Source organism: Dermacentor andersoni, chromosome 3 (assembly GCF_023375885.2).
Source record: "Dermacentor andersoni chromosome 3, qqDerAnde1_hic_scaffold, whole genome shotgun sequence".
NCBI lineage: Eukaryota > Metazoa > Arthropoda > Arachnida > Ixodida > Ixodidae > Dermacentor > Dermacentor andersoni.
The window spans coordinates 101,997,978-102,017,258 of record NC_092816.1 but is presented as its reverse complement, the minus strand read 5'-3'; the positions used below and the strand labels follow the sequence as shown (position 1 = coordinate 102,017,258).

At 44.5% G+C, this 19,281-nt stretch overlaps 1 protein-coding gene across 1 annotated transcript in view; it reads right to left on the bottom strand.

Annotated features, from left to right (window-relative positions):
* LOC129387327 (nose resistant to fluoxetine protein 6-like) overlaps nt 1-18,383 on the bottom strand; it is a 68,911-nt gene extending 50,528 nt beyond the window's left edge. The window contains exons 1-9 of the mRNA XM_055076251.1: nt 18,300-18,383; nt 17,788-18,221; nt 17,298-17,506; nt 15,679-15,790; nt 14,550-14,634; nt 9,940-10,031; nt 7,260-7,439; nt 6,769-6,862; nt 321-407 (exon numbers count right to left, since the gene is read on the bottom strand). Of these exons, the coding sequence (XP_054932226.1) occupies nt 321-407; nt 6,769-6,862; nt 7,260-7,439; nt 9,940-10,031; nt 14,550-14,634; nt 15,679-15,790; nt 17,298-17,506; nt 17,788-18,190 (1,262 nt within the window). The 5' untranslated portion in view covers nt 18,191-18,221; nt 18,300-18,383. The remainder of the gene's footprint in view (nt 1-320; nt 408-6,768; nt 6,863-7,259; nt 7,440-9,939; nt 10,032-14,549; nt 14,635-15,678; nt 15,791-17,297; nt 17,507-17,787; nt 18,222-18,299) is intronic.
* Nucleotides 18,384-19,281: the final 898 nt, after the last annotated feature.

The window sequence follows — 19,281 nt, the reverse complement described above, 5'->3', positions numbered from 1 at the left end:
AAGCAACTGTAGAGAATTTCCTAAGGCGCTCTGAGAATTACGAGTACTTTTTCTGAAGTTTTGAGGTCTATAAACGTCACGGAACGCAAAAGAATGAAATGTAGTAATAGTCATGTCACTATTCTTCCAAGACATGTGCGCGTCTACATTTGTGGCGATCCCAAGGTTCAAGAAACAAGCATCCAATAAAGGCAGCTCTTAGGTATGTGTGCAGGCTGTTTCTATCGTCTTTGACGGTTCATAAAATATCGTAAGTGCTTTTGGCATCCTTATTTCATTTGTCCACCTACAGACGATCATATATAGCACAAGTTTCTCACCTGATGAGCCTTCTAAGAATCACAATGATGAACACGGCAGGTCTGCTTATGTTGCACTTCTTTAGAGTATGGCATAGCAAAAATCCGCTGGAAAAGTGGTTCAAACATCTCAGTTTTGACGAAAATTGTGTCCCTCTACGTCCGTTACTTCGTGTACTCGCTCATCGATTACAAACTTGGTAAATTAGTCACATTTCCAAAAAAATATAATCTCGTCGAAAAAGTCTGCTGGCTCTCATACCGTCTTACTCTCGATCAGGCAGCCCCTTCGCCTAAGGCGAAAAGTCAACTTCTATGGAACATATCAAGGAGGTAATCAAACACACTGCTTTGTACGAAGTTTACAAGTAATCACATACAAACCGCTACGTTTGTTTTGTGGAAACGCCTTATTATATACACCCATAAGTGTACGAAAACGACAATTAATATACCAGAAGCGAACTGAACCGCTAACCTGAAAGGAAAAGTGCTGGATCTCTTCGGGGCGTTTAAGCTTTATGGTGATGGTTTTAATAATGGCCTGTCGATATGCTGATTGTTTTAAATAATTGAAATACACGAAGGCCTAGTATATTGTGTTGCTTGTTAGAGCGACCGATTCTTTTGGTACCCTCCCGGACTTTCCTGAGTGTGGATGCTTGCTCGATGGGTGCTGCAACTGCTGGTGCTGCAGTCTAGCGGAATAGGTCGTACTTTAAAAACTTCGGCAGTGACACTCAAGACTTCTCACGTGTGGGAACGCTAAAACATTATGGTCAACAATACCTTGATTTGGGCGACTTCGTTCTCCTTGCCAGTGTTCGTGAAACGCGCAAGTTTTTTGAGCAAAGAAAAATCAGTAAGAGAACGGGAAGTAGTCGAACCGTATTCTTTAAGGAAAGCAGGTGATAAGCGTGTCAGCTGTCCGTATTTGGCTTTGAACGATAGAGAATCGACTTTTCTTTCGAGGTATCGACACAAGTGAACGGATTGACTACACAATCATTTTGTGCGAACTGATTGACTTTTACAATCTTTTGTATGCTGCTGCGTACATGATGTACCTCATGTGCAGAGCATAAGTTTTACGACCGTTTGAAATAAACGCTGGTTTGCAGTTCAGCGCCCGTCCTGTTGTCTTCGTCTTTAGCTCGCTTCATGAACACTGCCACTATGGTCCGATTGGCGAAAGAAGCCCCACCTTTTACCAGCCAGGTGGCTGCGATGTGACGTGCGCAATGAGGAACGCACTGGACGCACCTTTACTCCGCCAGAACCGCGGACACGTCGTGGCCTGGGAAAGCGTGTTAGTCTCGCGCCCCGGAGGCACCGGTTGGATTCCCACCCACACCGATATGTACGATATGTTCTTCTCGAAGCCATTAACTTACTTTGTTTACAGGAACACCCCTGATAAATTTGACGCCAATCCGGGCATTATTGACGTCTTTTATAGCGAAACTGGTAGCCTCTCAATGGTAGGAATTTCTCGTGGCATCTTCCGTAAGCAAAAATGTGGGCAGGTGGAGGTGAAACAAGCTTCACGCACTCAGCAAAATGAAACGAAAAGTGCCTATATTCTTTGGAATCACGCACACAACACACGAAACAGCACTCGTTTGAATAAATAACAAGCCCAAAACGACCATCCGAACAACATAATTGATGATAAGGCGCTTGTGATAACAATGTGCAGCAGGCAGCGTTCCCCGCATACGTTTCTCGATAAAGATTACTGTTGCGCAAGTCCTCGCGCTGACATCGCCTTGCTATACGGGGTGTGCCATGCATAGCCATTCGTATATAAGATAACCAGGCTAGCAACTGATTTCAATGTTGTTGCAGATGCACTATGGACGGTGGCATGCTATCAAACTCCCATTCCTATCATTATTCTAAAGCCATGTATCATTGCATACCCCCCTCGGCAGTTGTGGTGGTGGTTTTCAACGGCTTCGCTCGACATCCCGTTTCACAGGTCCGGGATGGTGAACTTTTTTTTCTATTATTTCGAAGCATTCTTCGTGGTAGATAGGTAGGTATATAGAATCTCGGGTCACGTCGCTTTAGTAAAAACAAAATGAGTAATCAGTGACCAATGCCTGAATTGAACCTCTGGCATCGGCCGCAGAAGCCCTGTGGGGATACAAACTTTAGGCCGCGTTCTTTACTATTATTCTTTCTTTATTGCCTGCAGAACTTCAGCAATACCGCTGTTCAAGTAGTTTTCTTTATATACAGACACGCATCAATAAAGAAAATAAATAGCGGAAGGTAAATCTTCTTCGTGAAACTTCATCAGTAAGGCGAGTTAATGTGATGGCTCAATTTAAGCTATATAGGCCTCTCAGATGTAAGCAACGCTTTCAACAAAGTTTTCTCTTCCAGAACATGCCTCGATATCGGCATGACATCCTTCCATATGGAAGGTCGAAAGGCTGAGGGCCATGAGCATGCGTGTTGGAGACGCCGTCCTCACTGCCTCCAGCTAAGAATTAAATACCGCGTGGCGTTATGGGAACCTCTTCTTTAAGTTAGCGCTGAACAACGTTCCAATGAAATGTTGCATCTTAGCAGTCTACGAGCGTGTGTTCTTTGTGTCCGGTATAACGCAGAGGCTGCAGTTCACTGTCTATGTCACAAAGAAGCCGTTATCTAGCAGCGAAGTTCTGACTGAAATTGTGTCGTATTTCAAATAAAAAGTGCTTTGTCGTTCGTTCGATTGATAGTTGCTTGACTCACTTGTAATCATTCTGTCCTTGACCTGCAGAGTGTTTTGCTCTATGAACTTGCTTTGGTAATAGCACGTCAATGAAACATTTATACAGGGCATTCCGATTCGCAGGTGGAAAGCTTTTCAATGAAAATTGCATTTTTACAATGCGAAGTGACTGATAATTCTGCCCATCGCACCGCATAGCGACAAAACTCTGGCAGCATGTTTTGCAGTCGCATTTGCATAACTGTTCGCAAAAGTCGTTGTATTGACACACTTGAACATGTTACTTCTACTAATGTGTTCCGAACCCGAAGCCCATATATAAACCGCGAATATGCGCTAGCACATCTGCAGGATAAGCTGCGACATACACAGAAACTGCAAAACATAACACAGCCTAGTTGCCAGGAACAGGTTGCACATGGTCGCTCTCGCGAACATGGACAGATCGCACCACCGCCAAAACTTCGATTTCATCTTTATCCCTTCAGTTTCCTCCTTGCCGTTTTGCTTGCTTAGGTGGTAGTGCTACAACACCCCCAGTTTGCGTTCGGCAGTTCATAGTATGTTCTAGAAAACAGCGGGCTTTTGCTTCATACCACGATGCCTCATGCCTTGGCACGTTGATTGCGTTGTCACATTGCGTGCAAAGCCACGACGCAACTTTGACAACTTGGCTAACGTTTTTCCTGGTCTCTGCAGAATGTCGTGCGACTATCTGGGTAGGCAGTGTCTTCACCTCACACGCCAGCATATTAAAAACCCCTATTGCCGCGTCACCCAACACTTTCAAGCAGACAGTTTCAAAATACGGTAATTACAATGAGTCGCATACTTATCCCTAGCGTTCCAAAGCCAGCGAGCACTTTGAAACAGTGGCTGCGTGCGGCCCGTGCAAATTATTCGCCATCTTTCCTTGGGGTATCTCGCACTTTTAGACACTATGTAAAACTACACTATTACCAGGACCAGCCCATTTTCGACAGTGCTTTCCTCTTAGCAGCTTACGCTACGTCGAAATTGCACGACGTTCTTGAGACTCCATGATTCTCCAAGTCCATCATAACTTAACATTTCTTCGCCGGAGCAAAATCCATCGTCATTTTATTATACACCACGTGGCATACTCATAGCCTCACACTATTGCATAAAGTAGTCGCTAATGACGACACAACCAGTCTTTTTCCCCCTTGCGCTTGTCCACTACGTTTGCAGAACCCAGAATCACTGTGTCGTAAGCTCACATCGAATGGCCGCAGTAGAAATCACGCCATTTCCACCACACGGTCATCTTGAACGCGGTCATCTTAGAGCGTCTGGCTTCCCACACATGTGCTGACGACCCATGCACATAGCTGCTCAATTTAGAAGGAAACGTTCGTCCACCTGGTACAGTTGCCGTACCCCAAACCACAGTTGATAGCCAGTTACCTGCAAAATGCCTCCTATAACACCAATTCCTTGAGGGTATAGGATCTGCACAATTCCTTAAATTTTATTTTTGTTGTTCTTCCGAGAAGATCTCGAAGGTATGCGCTGAAATACCATTCTGCTCGCTCTCATATGGTTCCCCGCGCACGTCACCACGGAAGGTGACGCGCTCCCGAACCTAAACGAGCCGGCGCACCGGGCGGCGCGAGACATGACCCGCCGCTCCGTACAGGGCAACGCCTCTCGCACGATAGCAGACGCTTCTCGAGTACAACGGGACAGGCTCACCAGAGACAACGGCATAACCAGTGCATATTTGAACGCCAGAAGGATATACCCACCGCCGAGTCCCAAATTGAACAGAAGGCAGGCCGTCGCCTGGCGACAACTCCAGACGAACACCTTGCCTAATCCATTCCGTCTGAAACGTATCTTCCCAGATAAGCATCAGGACGACACGTGCAAATTGTGCTAGGAAGGACCAGCAACACTCAAACACATGCTGTGTGAGTGCAATGTAGCTATAGGAGGGATGGTAGTTACTCCGGAGACCCTGTCGTCGAGGTGCGCCGCCGCTCTGCGCAGCTCAGACCTCGGAATCCAGATGTGGGCAGTCCAGCAAGCCCGTGAGGCGGCGTTGAGGCAGGGCCTTGACGTTACGCCGTGGGAGACCTGAGCCCGGGTCGCGTTAAACCTTGCCGGACGTACAAGAAAGTTGTATCCATCCATCCATCCTAACTGACTACCCATGAAATCGTCCCAAGACAAAATGGGTATACGATTATACTAAATATGAAAACTAGGAATCTGACACACCAATGCCATCGTCAACTACTTGCGAAACTTCTATGCTTTCTTTAGTCTTATTTGAATTAAATGTAAGATTAGAACGCAAAAAGCGCTTTTTGGAAACTGCAAAGGTTGTAATGACCTGGATGCAATAACCCTTAAATAGAACCCGCGCAACCGTAAAGCAACACACGTGCAAAACAAACTTCAGTCCCACAAAGAAAAATTCGGAAGAAGAGGTCCTTGATGTCTGTCCCTGTAAGCGAAGGTTAGTTTTGGAGAAGGACGCTTCGAAACGAAACACGTGGTAGGTACAATGTGCCGGACCCTTCATTTACATATTGCGACGTTTCCATTGTTATTCATCCTTGCATTGTCGCTCACAATATTTGTCTGTGGCTGTATGCAAATACCATATCACAAGCGATAAGGCCTGCTCACAGCCTACAGTCCAAAGCCGTGCTTTTTAAATATTCAACGGTCACCCATTACGCTCTCCTCATTCCCTCTTCCCCTTCCCCAGCGCCAAGTAGGTGGCTAGAGGAATGTACCTCCGGTTGACCTCTCCGCATTTCGTATCATTAAACTTTCTCTTCTCTGTGGATGGTAAAGTAAGACGAATATTTAACGAGTTCCATAGTAACAATTATCCTGGTGAACACATGATCGAAGTGTTCACTAAAACTTGACGAAGTTATAGCGTCGTCTCATACGGGCAAGCAGTTGTAAATCTAAATTGATCTTACCATTACCGTAACACACCATGTAAGTTTCCGCGGAATTCACTAGATGGCTAACATTCACATGTGTGATAAATCATGTGAGTGAAGTAACAACACATGTTGCGCGCAAATTTAGTCAAACGCCACATCCGACCGGGGCTCATTACTCGTGAGAAACACGGATGGTGAATAAGTGCCGGATCAGTGGTACGAATATAAGGCGAAAGGAGTAAGTTAATAGCGATTAGAAAGTATGAAAAACTTATGCCAAGGCTGGGTGAAGAGGCCAAGGAAGCAGTGGTTTAAACACGGAGAAAGCGCATCGGGGAGGGCGTGTATGTCTTATCTAGACATTTTTTCTCTGAAAGTGCAAGTGATAAATATTTGTCCACTAGAGTGCTTTCAGTTATATCAGATGTGGAATGCTTCTAGCGTTCCTTCTAGCATGCGGGTCTTTACGATTCGGCGTGTGAGCTGCGATTAGCGCGTTTCCTTATATAACATTTAATTTTCAGAAAAGCTTAGCCGCTTGTGAGACAGCGTTTGCCCAATTACCGTTCGTTCTGGATTCGAGCTGCATTTCAATAACTATAAATTTACATTTGCAGCTGCTTCGCCTTTTTTCCTCCTAACGTGTAATCAAATTTTAAGGGGCTGTGCGCATGAAAGGTTGGTCTGTCAATATAATTGTATAGCCGCAGACCAAATTCACCACCAAGAAACAGTAACGAAAGGGAGATGTACGGGTAAGCACTGCATCTTAGTATTAATGCGGAAAATCGGCGAGTACAACAAGATTGCTTACCTCATAAATAGGAATGTGTCAATTGTGTTGAAACCTGCGGCCAAGATCATTGATCGCCACTCTGATGTGGCAATGAACATGTTCAGAATTCCTGCTGCAAGAGCATGATTAAACAAGATTCAGAAAGCAAACGTTTGCACTTGTATGCACTGAACGTACTAATGAAAACCAATATCTTCCTGCGTGCACTCGTGATCTCCACAGAAGGCCCAGGCGAAGATGCTTTCAACAAGGTATTGTCTCCTAGCAAGGAAGGCTAGGAGTTCATTCAGTCTCCCGCCACGTAAGTAATGCATGCTGCTTTACGGTATAAAAAAATGGAAGTGGAAGAGAAAATGTCAAACATATACATATATCTTTAAATATTGCTATATCCCCATTGTGAAGAAACATTTTCGTGACAGGGTTACTACTGTTGCTGTCAGGAAGGATCCGTGAAAAGCAACGCAATGCACCGGGCAAAAAGTCACAAACATGCGTGACGCACTTACAAAAGCTGTCAGAAGTAATCACGAAGGTATGCCCGAGCACTATGTGCACATTGCAGAAAAGTCGCATGCCGTGCAAGAACTGCAGAGACTGCTGGTCAAATTGATTTTTGTCGGCTGCATTGAGCAACATGCGTGTGTTGGATTCCGCTGAGAAGGCCCCGACGACTTGCAACAGGACACCTGGAAAGCAGTACCACATATTTGTCAGTATATGTTTCAAGAGCCCAATTGACGAAGTATTTCTTTGGTAAAAGGGGTATTTTCCATTGGCTAGATGCCTTCGCAGGTAGTATATCTAGCATGAGGATTGTCTGGAATTTGCTCGTAGAAATGATTCTGCTCTAAATGTCTTCCCTGAATAGGGACCCAGGAACGTGACTTCCTCATTCTGTTTGTGAGTGCATTCGCCAGAACGATGATGGGAACAAATTGACATTATCGTTAGATAGGCACACTGGAAGACATACATGTAGGCAAATAGGCAGGTAGATTAGATAGACATGTGTGCATGACACATACATACATACATGCATGCATACATACATACATACATACATACATACATGCATGCATAATTACATACATACATACATACATACATACATACATACATACATACATACATACATATATACATACATACATACATACATACATACATACATACGTCGATTATGGGTACGGCTATGGGCGCCCGGTCTTACAGCACTAGGCGTGTTCAGAGAGCCACACAATGTATATACACTGGCCGCCTCATTCTGTTCAAGAATATCGCTTTACCTGATATCACCAAGTCGGCCAAAACCAAGCATAATAAATAAATATTTATTCTTAAATATGAATCTTGCAAACCGACATCAACTGAAATCTATTCCATGATAAGAGGTATTAGATATACAAGCTTTTCAATTAAAAAAAATAGAATGTGTGAATGAAATCTTTTTAAGGCTGCTGCAGTTTGTCATGAACAAAAATAAAATATATGTTTTCCTTCTTATTAATTATTTTGTTCTGCTCATAAAGGGGCTGATTTGCTCGTTAGTCGACACTTGGCTTTTGCCTATCTCATAAGTCATAAACAACAGATTTTTTTACATTGTTGCGTTTATCCTGTAGAACCATTATTTGTATTCACTTTGATTGGAGATTAGGACATATAAGTGGCCGCAGAAGCCCATCGACACAGCGTAAGTGAAATTTTCGGCGAGAACCACTATGAAAAACGTTGAATACAGTGTAAAGAGCCCGATAACATGCCTATAAAGCATGAGTAAGGCGAAACACGAAAAAGAGTAGAAGGACACGGACAAACATGTAGAGTTCAGCAAGCAAATGAAACTACCGATCAGATTCATATAACATGCGTAAAAAAGCGCATTTCTTTCTATATAAATGCTTGCCCATTGACACGTAAAATATATGGCGTCGTTGCTTTGCACGGAAACTTGCACTTGCGCTGCTTTTCTAAAGCTAGTTTTAAGTGTTGCTTGTCCAGGTAAATTGTTTGTGTGATCACCTCCAGCAATCTCTCCTGTATCTGGGAAAGTGTCGTGCCAGAGCACCCACACCCACAGAGGTGCGCAGCCTTGAATGCTGTCAACCAACGAACATTAACTTGAAGATACATAGGCACATATAACAAACTTAAAACAAATACCAGGTGAAGGAGTTGGTATTTATTATAAATCCCATCATCAGCTTATCTTATCAGCTCGACTAATTGAGGGTGCGCGTATTACTTGCTCGAAAACTCGCAGCATTTTTAATGTTAGCTACCTAACGGTGCCTCACAAATTAATATTTTTTAACTATCGACCTTCATCATGCATCGGAGCTGCGAAATTTACGCTGACTGGTAGCTAAGTAATATCAACTTAGGGAAAATCGTATGCTTACAAACGTCAGTTTCGAGAAAAGTGTCCTCAAACTTTGAGGCAAACTGCACTTGCGTTCAAGTTACTCCTTTATTATGCTACTCGACAGTGATGCCAAAATTTAACAGGTGTTATGCAAGAGGCTTATCCAGAGGCAGTGTCCCAAAGTCAAAACAACAACCGAATTTTTTACGTAAACCACCTTCTCCCTCCCACCCGCCCCTTCCTCCTAATGTTTATGAAGGAGGAGCAAAACGAAGCAGCAAGGCAGGACATCTCCCGAAAAAAAGAAAGCTTCGTGTTATGCCCCACGTCATGCCATTATTAATTCAAAGTTCATGGGGGTAACAATAACATTTAGCTCACATTGCATTACGATGTGTCGTATTGAGAAGCTCCATTTCTTCAAAGAACACTGGCTGACCTGCCTGTGGTTTACTTTTGTTCGTATTTCTCCCTTTTCTGAGTTGCTTAGACAGAACGGCAGTATCGGTCACTGGAGATTCCTAATCAATGTCATTTCAATAAAAATAATTATCTGGTGTTACTGCGGGCCATGCATCTTGTGCCGTTACTTTTCCAATTTAACAAAAAAAATTTACTAACATTTTGTAGTAGCATTAATAAATAGTGTTCTTAAACTAAAAATGAAACTTCGAATGTATTTAGAATGTCGCCATCAGCTATTGCGTGGCAAAATATCAGGAAAGTCAATGGATCTAATTGAAGTTTGCCACTGCATAAGCGGTGATCTGCGCTTTTCACGAAAAAATAATGTAACACAGGCAATTATCCAGTGCACTTACCATGCTGTTTTCTCCACTCAGACTGTTGTCTCGCGAAGTGGTCTACAAATGTTGCGGTAATTACAACAAACAGTATGATCGCTGCAAATATTCTGCAAAGAAACATAGCGGAACTTATTAGGAGAAAACAGAAAATACCGTCAATAACTAACGCTAACAACCATGTCACAGGGCAGCGCGACGGAAATAATATTTTAAGCTGATTTGATCTTTGGCTAATGGTTGAAATCCAACTAAATGTAAACCATTGTCTTGCACTCGTTATCGTTACCCTCTCCTTTTTCCATACACCTTTGCTAACACTCACATTGAGGCAGTTATTTCGCCTAAATATCTAGGTGTCACTATCTCTCAATATCTTAATGGGCTTCTGCATGCGTCCAACATCATCTCAGCTACTAAAAAACCCTTGGTTCCCTCAGACGTTATTTGCGAAACTCCCCTGCTGATGTTAAAATCATTGCATACAAGTCTCTAATTCGCCCTAAACTCGAATATGCGTCAGCAGTTTGGAACGCTAATCAAATTTAGCTTATAAATGCAGTAGAGATGGTGCAGAATCGTGCTGCTAGGTTCATTCACTCATCATATTCATATAACATAAGTATATCTTCATGAAAGGCAGAAACAGGTCTACCCCTCCTTTTCTGTCGCCGTCGCATTGCTATCTATCCCTAATTCACAAAATATATCATAGTTATCTCAATAAGATACCTTATATCTTATCACCAGCTCGAATACCACTCCACACACAACATTCCTTAAGAATTGCTCGACCCCGAACCCATACTCTCACCTTTTTGTCCTCATTTTTCCACGCACCACTGTGGACTCGAACAGGCTTCTCCACGTCATGGTGGCTATCACCAACCAACACGCCTTCATTAAGGTTGTAAGAGCTCACTACTTATCCTGAACGGTCAACGCGATTTCCGTTTTCTACACCCACCCCTTATGCAATACCCCCACAGTTCGGCCTTTAAGGCAATAGAGTGAAAAGTGAAGAAAAAAGTGAAACGTATGTTTGGCAACTTTTGTCATTGTTAGAAGATTCGGGAAAATACCACCTGATCTTTTTCGACAGATATAGCTTTTCTTTATCATTATGAAGCGACCATGTATACCAAGGCAAGTTACACCCTCCTGGATGGATAAAATGTAGAAACAACCTATTTTGCGTCCTTCCTATTTCAGAATATTTGGAAAAAATGTGTACACAATAGCAGAACACTCAAAGCGTACCCTAGCGGCTATGATTTTACGCTACTAGGCGCGAAGTCGCGGGGTCCAGTTCCAGCTACGGTGGAGCAATTCGATGGTGGGGAAATGCGAAAACACCCGTCTACTTTGATTGAGCTGCGCGTTAAAGAACTCCACATAGTCCTAATTTCAGGAGTCCCTCACTGCGTTATGCTTTATTATCAGTTCGTGGTTTTGGCAGGTAAAACCTCATTATTTTAGAGATCCCTAGGTGGTCAAAATAAATCCACAGTTCCCCGCTACGGCGTGCCTCATCGTAACATCGCGATTTTGGCCCGTAAGATCCCAGAATTGAATTCTAAGCACACCCCTTCATGTTTCAGGGTGATTACAGCATACTTCTGTGAAACATACACCATACAGTATAAAAAAGTGCTCGAGGACTTAAACATTTCAAGCAAGTAAATGCCTATAGGGATCGGCGGTGGAACGCCCGCGTCTCTCTGACAGGTCGCACCGCGTGACCATGATACAGCCAGGACAATAGTAGATACGACGTTCAAGAATGATACCGAATCGAGGATACCTCATCGTACATTCGAAGCGATGGATTCATACTGCAGTAACCCCAGCTGTAACGGTAGAGATCGTATCGATCGTGCGCAGCAAGCGCGTATCAGCGGGGCATGTGCTGCGCCGAAGGGTGGTGCAGCTGCCTCTGTACTTGAACGACGGCTCTGAATCTTTAGCCTAACATACTATGGTAGCGACCTTGAAAGACATTGGTCAACAAAACAAACCTATTTATTAAGCACTAACCCATGTCTACAGCCCAAAGTCACTATTCTAGCGTAGAAGAAGTCGATCGTGTTCATCACCTGGCGTCCAACTGCCCTTAAGCCGCTGTTTTACCCTCTACCGTTTAGTCCGTCAACCCAGCGTGGTGGCCTCGTGCGCACGCATCGCTACCAAGTGCACCCGGCTGCTCGTGCCGCGGTGAACCCTGCATCTTGTTGCTGAACTGCGCAATGGTAAGGCACTAGCTGTGCGTAATGCGGAAGGGCGCACTACTTGAATGTGGCGACATCACTGCAGCCCCCTCCTAAGAGGACTGTTCCGATGCATAGACCTAGAGATGCAGTTCTTTATGTCCCGAGAAACGCTCGCTTGATTTCTCATTGTCTCTCGTAGTAACGTTCCACGCGCACAACGTGTACGGGTTCCGAGCAGCTGCCACATATAGAGCTATATTGCGGCGGATTTCACTTCGTAAGTGAGGTCGCATGTATGATGGAGTACTTTGTGAGTGCCGAAGCGTCAGCAAAGAAGCTATGCGCGCACTCCGGGGCATAGCACTGGTGACCATATCGCCAACTTGTTGCCGGGCTGATAATTGGTTTATCTACGTCACGGGTTGTTCCGATCTTCATTAATGGGCTCTTTGGGTCGTATTCAGAACCTTAATAAATTATATTGTGGGGCTTTATGTGCCAAAACCACCTTCTGCTTACGAGGGACGCCATAGTAGAGGACTCAGAAAATGTAGGTCACCTGGGGTTGTTTAACGTGCACCTAAATCTAAGCACACAGGTGTTTTCGCATTTCGCCCCCATCGAAATGCGGTCGCCGTTGCCGGAATTCTATCCCACGACTCTGTGCTCAGCAGCCCAACACCATAGCCACGGAACAACCACGGCGGGTGCATTCTGTACCTTGCGAACAGCCGTGCTTCCTCGGCTCTTTGGCGGAAATTATCTAGGTCACATAGATTGTTACTATCTTCGTCCAACGGCAACATATCATCTAATGTGATAATCACTACTCGACCGAACACAAGTTGAAACAGCGTAACTCGGGTTATTCTTTGAACAGCCGTGTTATACGCGAAGATGGTGGAAGTCGAAATTGCGTCCCTCGTGTGCCCAACATCGGCATGCATAGAAAACACGTTACCCAGATTGCTGCTGCGGCGTTCAGGTAAGCCGTGTGTTTGAGGATAGTGTGCCCTAGTTCTCCTATAAGCAGTACTAGTCTCATCTAGAATTGAGTGAAGGCTGTTCCGCAATGAGTAATAATGGTGGCTAGAGCGTCACGCCGGGAAAACTATATTGTCGACGAAGTATATTGCAACTTCTACAGGCGTTGTATTACACAGTGCACCAGTTTCTGCGTATGAGGTCAAATAGGCAGTCGTTATGACAATCCATTTTTCCGCCAAATACACTGTAAGGGATGTGCCAAGGAGGTCCATCCAAACTTGTTGACATGGAGCTTTTCGTGCGTTTACTGGCTAGAGAAGACCTGCCGGTTTCGCGGATGAAGTTTTCCTCCTCTTGAATTAACCAGTCATAACATAGAACTGCAATGAAGCAAGTAACTTAGGCTCAGTAATCCTTTACACAAATTCCGCTGAATGTACGCCTCAAAACCAGGTGTTCAGATATGGGCTCATGATAATATGCGTGCAAAATTTTTCGCCGTAAATCTGAATGCACCACAAGTAAAAACTTTGTCTCGGTTTGATTGAAGTTTCTGTTGTGGAGGACACATCCACGAAGGTAGAACGATGAGAGCCTTCTGAAAAAAACACTGGATTTGAACGGCTAATTATTCAAGGCGCTTTGTGAGCGAGAGCAATTCTGGGCCGTTTCATTATTGTTCTGGGTTTTAAACGCATTAGGAGTCCCACGAAACAAGAAGTCTTTTTCTGACGCCATTGTGTCTACTAGTTTGCGTGACAAGCAGTCGACATCACTGTTCTTCCTTGCGACTCTGTATGCAACTGAAATTGTCCTACTGTTTGCAGCATGAGACTCCATCTTGCCAATCATCCATAGGAGTTCTTGACGTGTGCAAGGCAGCAAAGCGAATGGTGGTCGCTGACTGCTTTGAATGGTCTGCCGTAGAGTTAGTCTCTAAATTTCCTTGCTACCCAAAATACTACGAGACACTCCTTTTCTGTTGCTAAATAGCTTGCGTATGCTTTTGAGAGCTTAGAGCTAGTGTAAGCTATTAATTCATGTTCCCCGTCTTTCCGCTGGACTAAAATGGCACCAAGGCCGGTGCTACCGGCATCGTTGTACACATCCATCTCGGCTGTCGTGTCTGCATGGGTAAGAATTGCGAAAAGTTGCAGGCGTTTCCCATACTCGTCAAATGCATTCTGTTTGCTTTTCCCCATCAAAGGCATATCTCCTGTGAGTTTCGTCAGAGGCCAGGCAATGTTTGAAAAAGCGTCAATGAATCATCTTAAATAGGCACCTATGCCCAAAAAATGTCGCACTGTCGTTTTGTCCATGGGAACCAAAACAGCTGCTGTTTGTTTATAGAGTCGCTCACAAGGACAACAACTCGTCGTAAGAGAGGTGTGAGACGTTTAGGATAAGCGATAAGTCTTTCAACCAACTTACACAATTCCTATTTGTATATTGCTCCATGATTTCGGTTCTGCTGTGACGCAGTTCGATATTTCAAGATGGATCAAAGGAAGGCTCACTGGAAGAAGACAAACACCGCAAGCACATTACTCATAACACATATCAATATGTACTCATGCCAACTACCAGCAGACGCGAACATAACTTGCGCCACATGGGCAGTTGCATTCTGTAATGATTCATTGTTTTACAGCAAATGCTTCTCGAGGTCGCCTGCCATGTTGCATTGCACGCAAATGCCTCATCGCCCCTATGAATCAAAGGGGAAGAGCACGTGCATATATGTCTAGCCGCAGTATACGCATCTCTGCAACCCCTTCAGAAGTGCCGGTTGCTATTCTCTGCAGAATTGGGTAACAAAATAAATGCTAATAAACATTTTATCCAGATATATACGTCTGTCAAACGCATCACTTTTTTTGAGATACCCGAATTCATACGAAGGTTAATTCGCTCGCTGCTGCTGCCGCGCTCCCTCACTCCAGCGTTTTCACAGCGAGTTTTCGTGGTCATCAAGGGAGATGTGTTCATGTTTGCTTGTGCGCGTTACATCGTGCTTGTTAATTTAGTTAGAAATAAGCAAATCTGTGCAAGGTTACACGGCCGATTAAACTACTATCGTCACTCCGTATAGCTGTGTACTAATTTGCTATCCCAATCGTTTATTCGCCTTGCGGGCAAAACTGCGACTTTCTATGCCAGCATTTGAATCTGCGCTCATGTTAAACAGACCTGCTACCCATTAGCGCAAGCATGAAAACCCCATGGCGCCTCGGTTTTGTCGCTGAAAATCCTTACACACGCCCTAATAGCGTAATCGCAACTTGGTAGATTGCGATCCCTGGAAAATTACGTAATGCTCTCATTGAGCTACCAGATCATTCGGGTGCTCAAGAACATGCGAAAGAATTCTTTCTGCTCCCTTAGCATACCCCAGCTAGCCGTAACTCATAATTTCTGTCCGTTACACTAATCTATATATCATACTTCGTGACCAGCAATAAATCAATAAGTGAATAAAGCAATAAAAGTCAGTATATCATCGGCAGTTTCATTCATGTAGTCAAGAAAAAATATACATTTCTTTTTTGTTTTGGCTTACCTGAGTTGGCTAAAACATGTAAGTCATTTTGGTTACAGTCATCGATATAGCATACTCCGAGGCGAGCAATGGAATCTCCTGGAGTAATAATGCATTCACTGAAATATCGAAGCTACAAAAAAGCAATGACGAAAGTAAGATCAAGAATGCCATGAATGCTTTGAGCACGGAACACATAACAAGAGACAATGACAAAGTCATGTAGACAAGCGGGCAATAAGGGAACCCCGCCACCTGAATTCTTACGGACACCTGTGAATTCGATGGTGGTAACAATATGATTTGAATTTATATACATAGTGTCCCACATAACTTAAATCATGACTTAAAAAGTGAAAGGCACGACGGAAGCCAATTGAACCGAACGCATACTATCACGCATCAGCACTTGCACAGTGATTTCGTGCTGTTTTCAAACGTGCGCGCGGTGAACAAGGTCAGCTCCCGTCGGATCACGGCGAAAATGCGTGCTGCTAGCCGAGCGCTGCCGATGAGATAAAGAACGCCCTGCCGCTTTCTCTTCGCCAGCCACGATGCAGCCGATCTTGTTCACCGAACGCACGCTTCAGAGCAGCACTATACCAATACGCAAAAGCCCCCCATCACGTGGCTTTTTTCATATTTTGCAAGCGTTGCTTAGAATCCGGAAAAAAGGACTACGCAAGACCTATTGTAAAGGAAACACCTCAATCGGTGGTTTCTGAAGGTGCCCTACAAATCTGCGTATCATACATGGGGTCCTCAGCCTATGACTAAAAGATGGGTAATTAAACTTAATTCATTAGGGAGTTATGGAGAAAAAATGTCTGAGCTACTGTAGGATGTTGTGAATAGTATGCATTCGGTTCAAATCACTTCCGACGCGCCTTTCATTTTTAAATTATTGGCTCAAGTTATAGCTCTTCCTGAGCAGCACCCTACAAAAGAAAAAAACAACTTTCACTTTCGACATTGATATGTACTTTTAGACAAAAGATATTTGTCCTCGCGTATGCTCGAAGGTGGCCGACATCGGTAGCTTCCAATGAAAGAAAGTGGTGCTCTGACGGAATAATTCATATGCTAGGACTTTCGCACGAATTGAGAACTCTGTCTGAATACCAGTGTCCCCGCCGAGTATTGTTTATATGTGCGTTAGAATAAAATGTGCGCTATTCGCGAAGATTGCAAATACCGCGAAGCAACTTGAGTTAGAACGCCGTTATAACATGAAAGCAGCGAACGCTTTAAGTAACCACTGCTCAGACGTACATTTATAAAGTCCAATTTGGCTCTTCAATCATAACTGACACTCCTGTTTCTGGAACCACGCTTTTCAAACGTCGTGTGGTAAATTACTACTTGATAGGAAAGCAGTGGCAGCAACCTACTTGAATAAATCATCACAGCAAAAAAACGTACCTACAATGGTGACAACACTGTTGTGCTGGGGAAGAATATTACACCACAGTGAAGTCACCCTGTGAAGAAGTGTGTTACTACTTCACTATGTGGTTGACTGTGTATGCACAAATACCGAGAACGAATTAATATCGAAACGTTTGATTAGAGTCAGTAGATTTATTCCGTTATACTATGTATCGTAGGCATAATGCGATTATATATTTGAATAATCTTACCCTCGGGTGAAAGGCGTCGGCGATGGAGTTCGGCACTTCCATTGCTGTCGCATTTTTGATGTAAACAAGCAAGTTGCAATACTGGCCCCGGGATAACACGTTTCCGTACTGGTCCCGCAGAACGGTCTGGAGGCACTCATCGAATCCTCCCATGTCGACGCGCGCCGCCTCGAAGATTCCCGTGGGGAACCTTCCGCTTGCGTCGAATACTGCGACACACAGCGGTTGGGACAAAATATCCTTTCAAATGGAATTGCCAATAAAGCATAACACTGTTCCAAGATCCTACAAAAAGCACATATAGACAGCTCTTACACAGTGTCTCGAGTGTTAGCGCGCCACTAATTCCAAACATTTGTAAACTTGACTTTAGGACAGTGGGATGGGGGGCGCTCATGGGTGCGGTGGTGCACGTGATTTTTTTTAATAATCTTTGGAATTGGATCGGTGGTATTTATATACACTTAGAAATAACCAAAGCTATACCCACGTCTCAGGGCCCACGGCTCGAGGTTCTGGAAGGCTCGCATGGTCCGCAGCAGCGCCGTGCTGCACTCGGGCCGCACGTCGGCTTCCAGCAGTTTTCGTATCAAAGAGGGCGGCACTTTGGAAAGGCCCGCGGCCACCACGTCTCGAGCAACTTGCACGTAGTCGATCTCCTCTATTTCGCCCACGCTCTTATCTGGGCTTCTCAAAGTCACTCCTGCCGATTCACTCTGGCCAGTAGCGATCTTCGCGTTTTGAGCCCGCGAAGTATGGGTTAAGAATGGCATCAGCACAAACGACGACATCAAGACCCATAGCGCTACATGAGTCCTGCGACCGTGTCTCCTAGATGACTCTTGGAACACCATGGAGCTAAATGGCTTGGAGAGGATGGCAATGAGGAGCATCAACGTCGCTTAGCTTAGCCGTAATGGGATCCTGCATGAAAACAGATGTGTGCGCTAAAGCATGACAACGCTCCCTCCCTAAAACAAACGCAATGCAGAGTTCGCAAACCTTATTCATTCTTTTAAACCGAAAGCATTAACCACCGCGTTGAGCCGTGTTTCGCCGTCGCCAACAATTTTAACTTGCATTCACCGCAGCTGCACTGCATCCTTGCCAGCGCATCACGTGACTGGCTGCGCCGAGCTCCGACAACGCCGGCGGCTCGGCGCATGCGCTCTCCGCAGCTGAGTCGCCGCCTGGCCACATGTCTCGCCGCGCGCCTGGCCATTACCCCCTGAACAGCTTTCAGACCGGCTGGGAGGGCCGTGAGCGCTTGCTGCGCGCTCGCCTCGCGAGAACTGGTGTCACATACAGGTTCCTCGACGGCCAGGTTCGCACGATTTATCAGGGCAATTGTATTAACTAATACTACGAAGGGAATTATACATATTTATTGATTATAGTAGACGTCGTCTGGAAACATATTTACCATTGCACAATGTTCGCGGTTGAAATGGATGGCAGCAAGCGATATCGCGCTATAATATCGACATAGGTTGCCTTTTATACTGTTTGCTATAAACTCATCAGTGACATCCAAAAGAAGTCATTGCACGGATAAGAGTTACGCACAGTAACAATACCCAAAAATACCTATTTCTTTATTAATGTACGCACTAGGAGCCTCAGTATAATGACGGAAAGCAGGACATAGCACACTGCAATGCCAAAGCCATGCCAAATGTTAGAACAAGAAAACTATACTGCCATTTTATTTGTAGGTTAGACAAGAATATTCTTTCACTCATTTATCAGATTGAGAAATGCTGCACTTCGAAGGCGTCAAACAGAACACATTGCATTTCAGAGTCAAAAACATGCGAAAAAAACACTGTCCATTAAACACACTGGTGGCCAAATTGTGGACTATAGTATGATAAATAAGTGACGCAAAGAACCACTTATTGCACTGCTACGAGTAGAGGCGTCCACAAGAAATACCAGCGCACAAACCAAATTGCACGATCTCTCTGCATGCACTTTGCTCAAG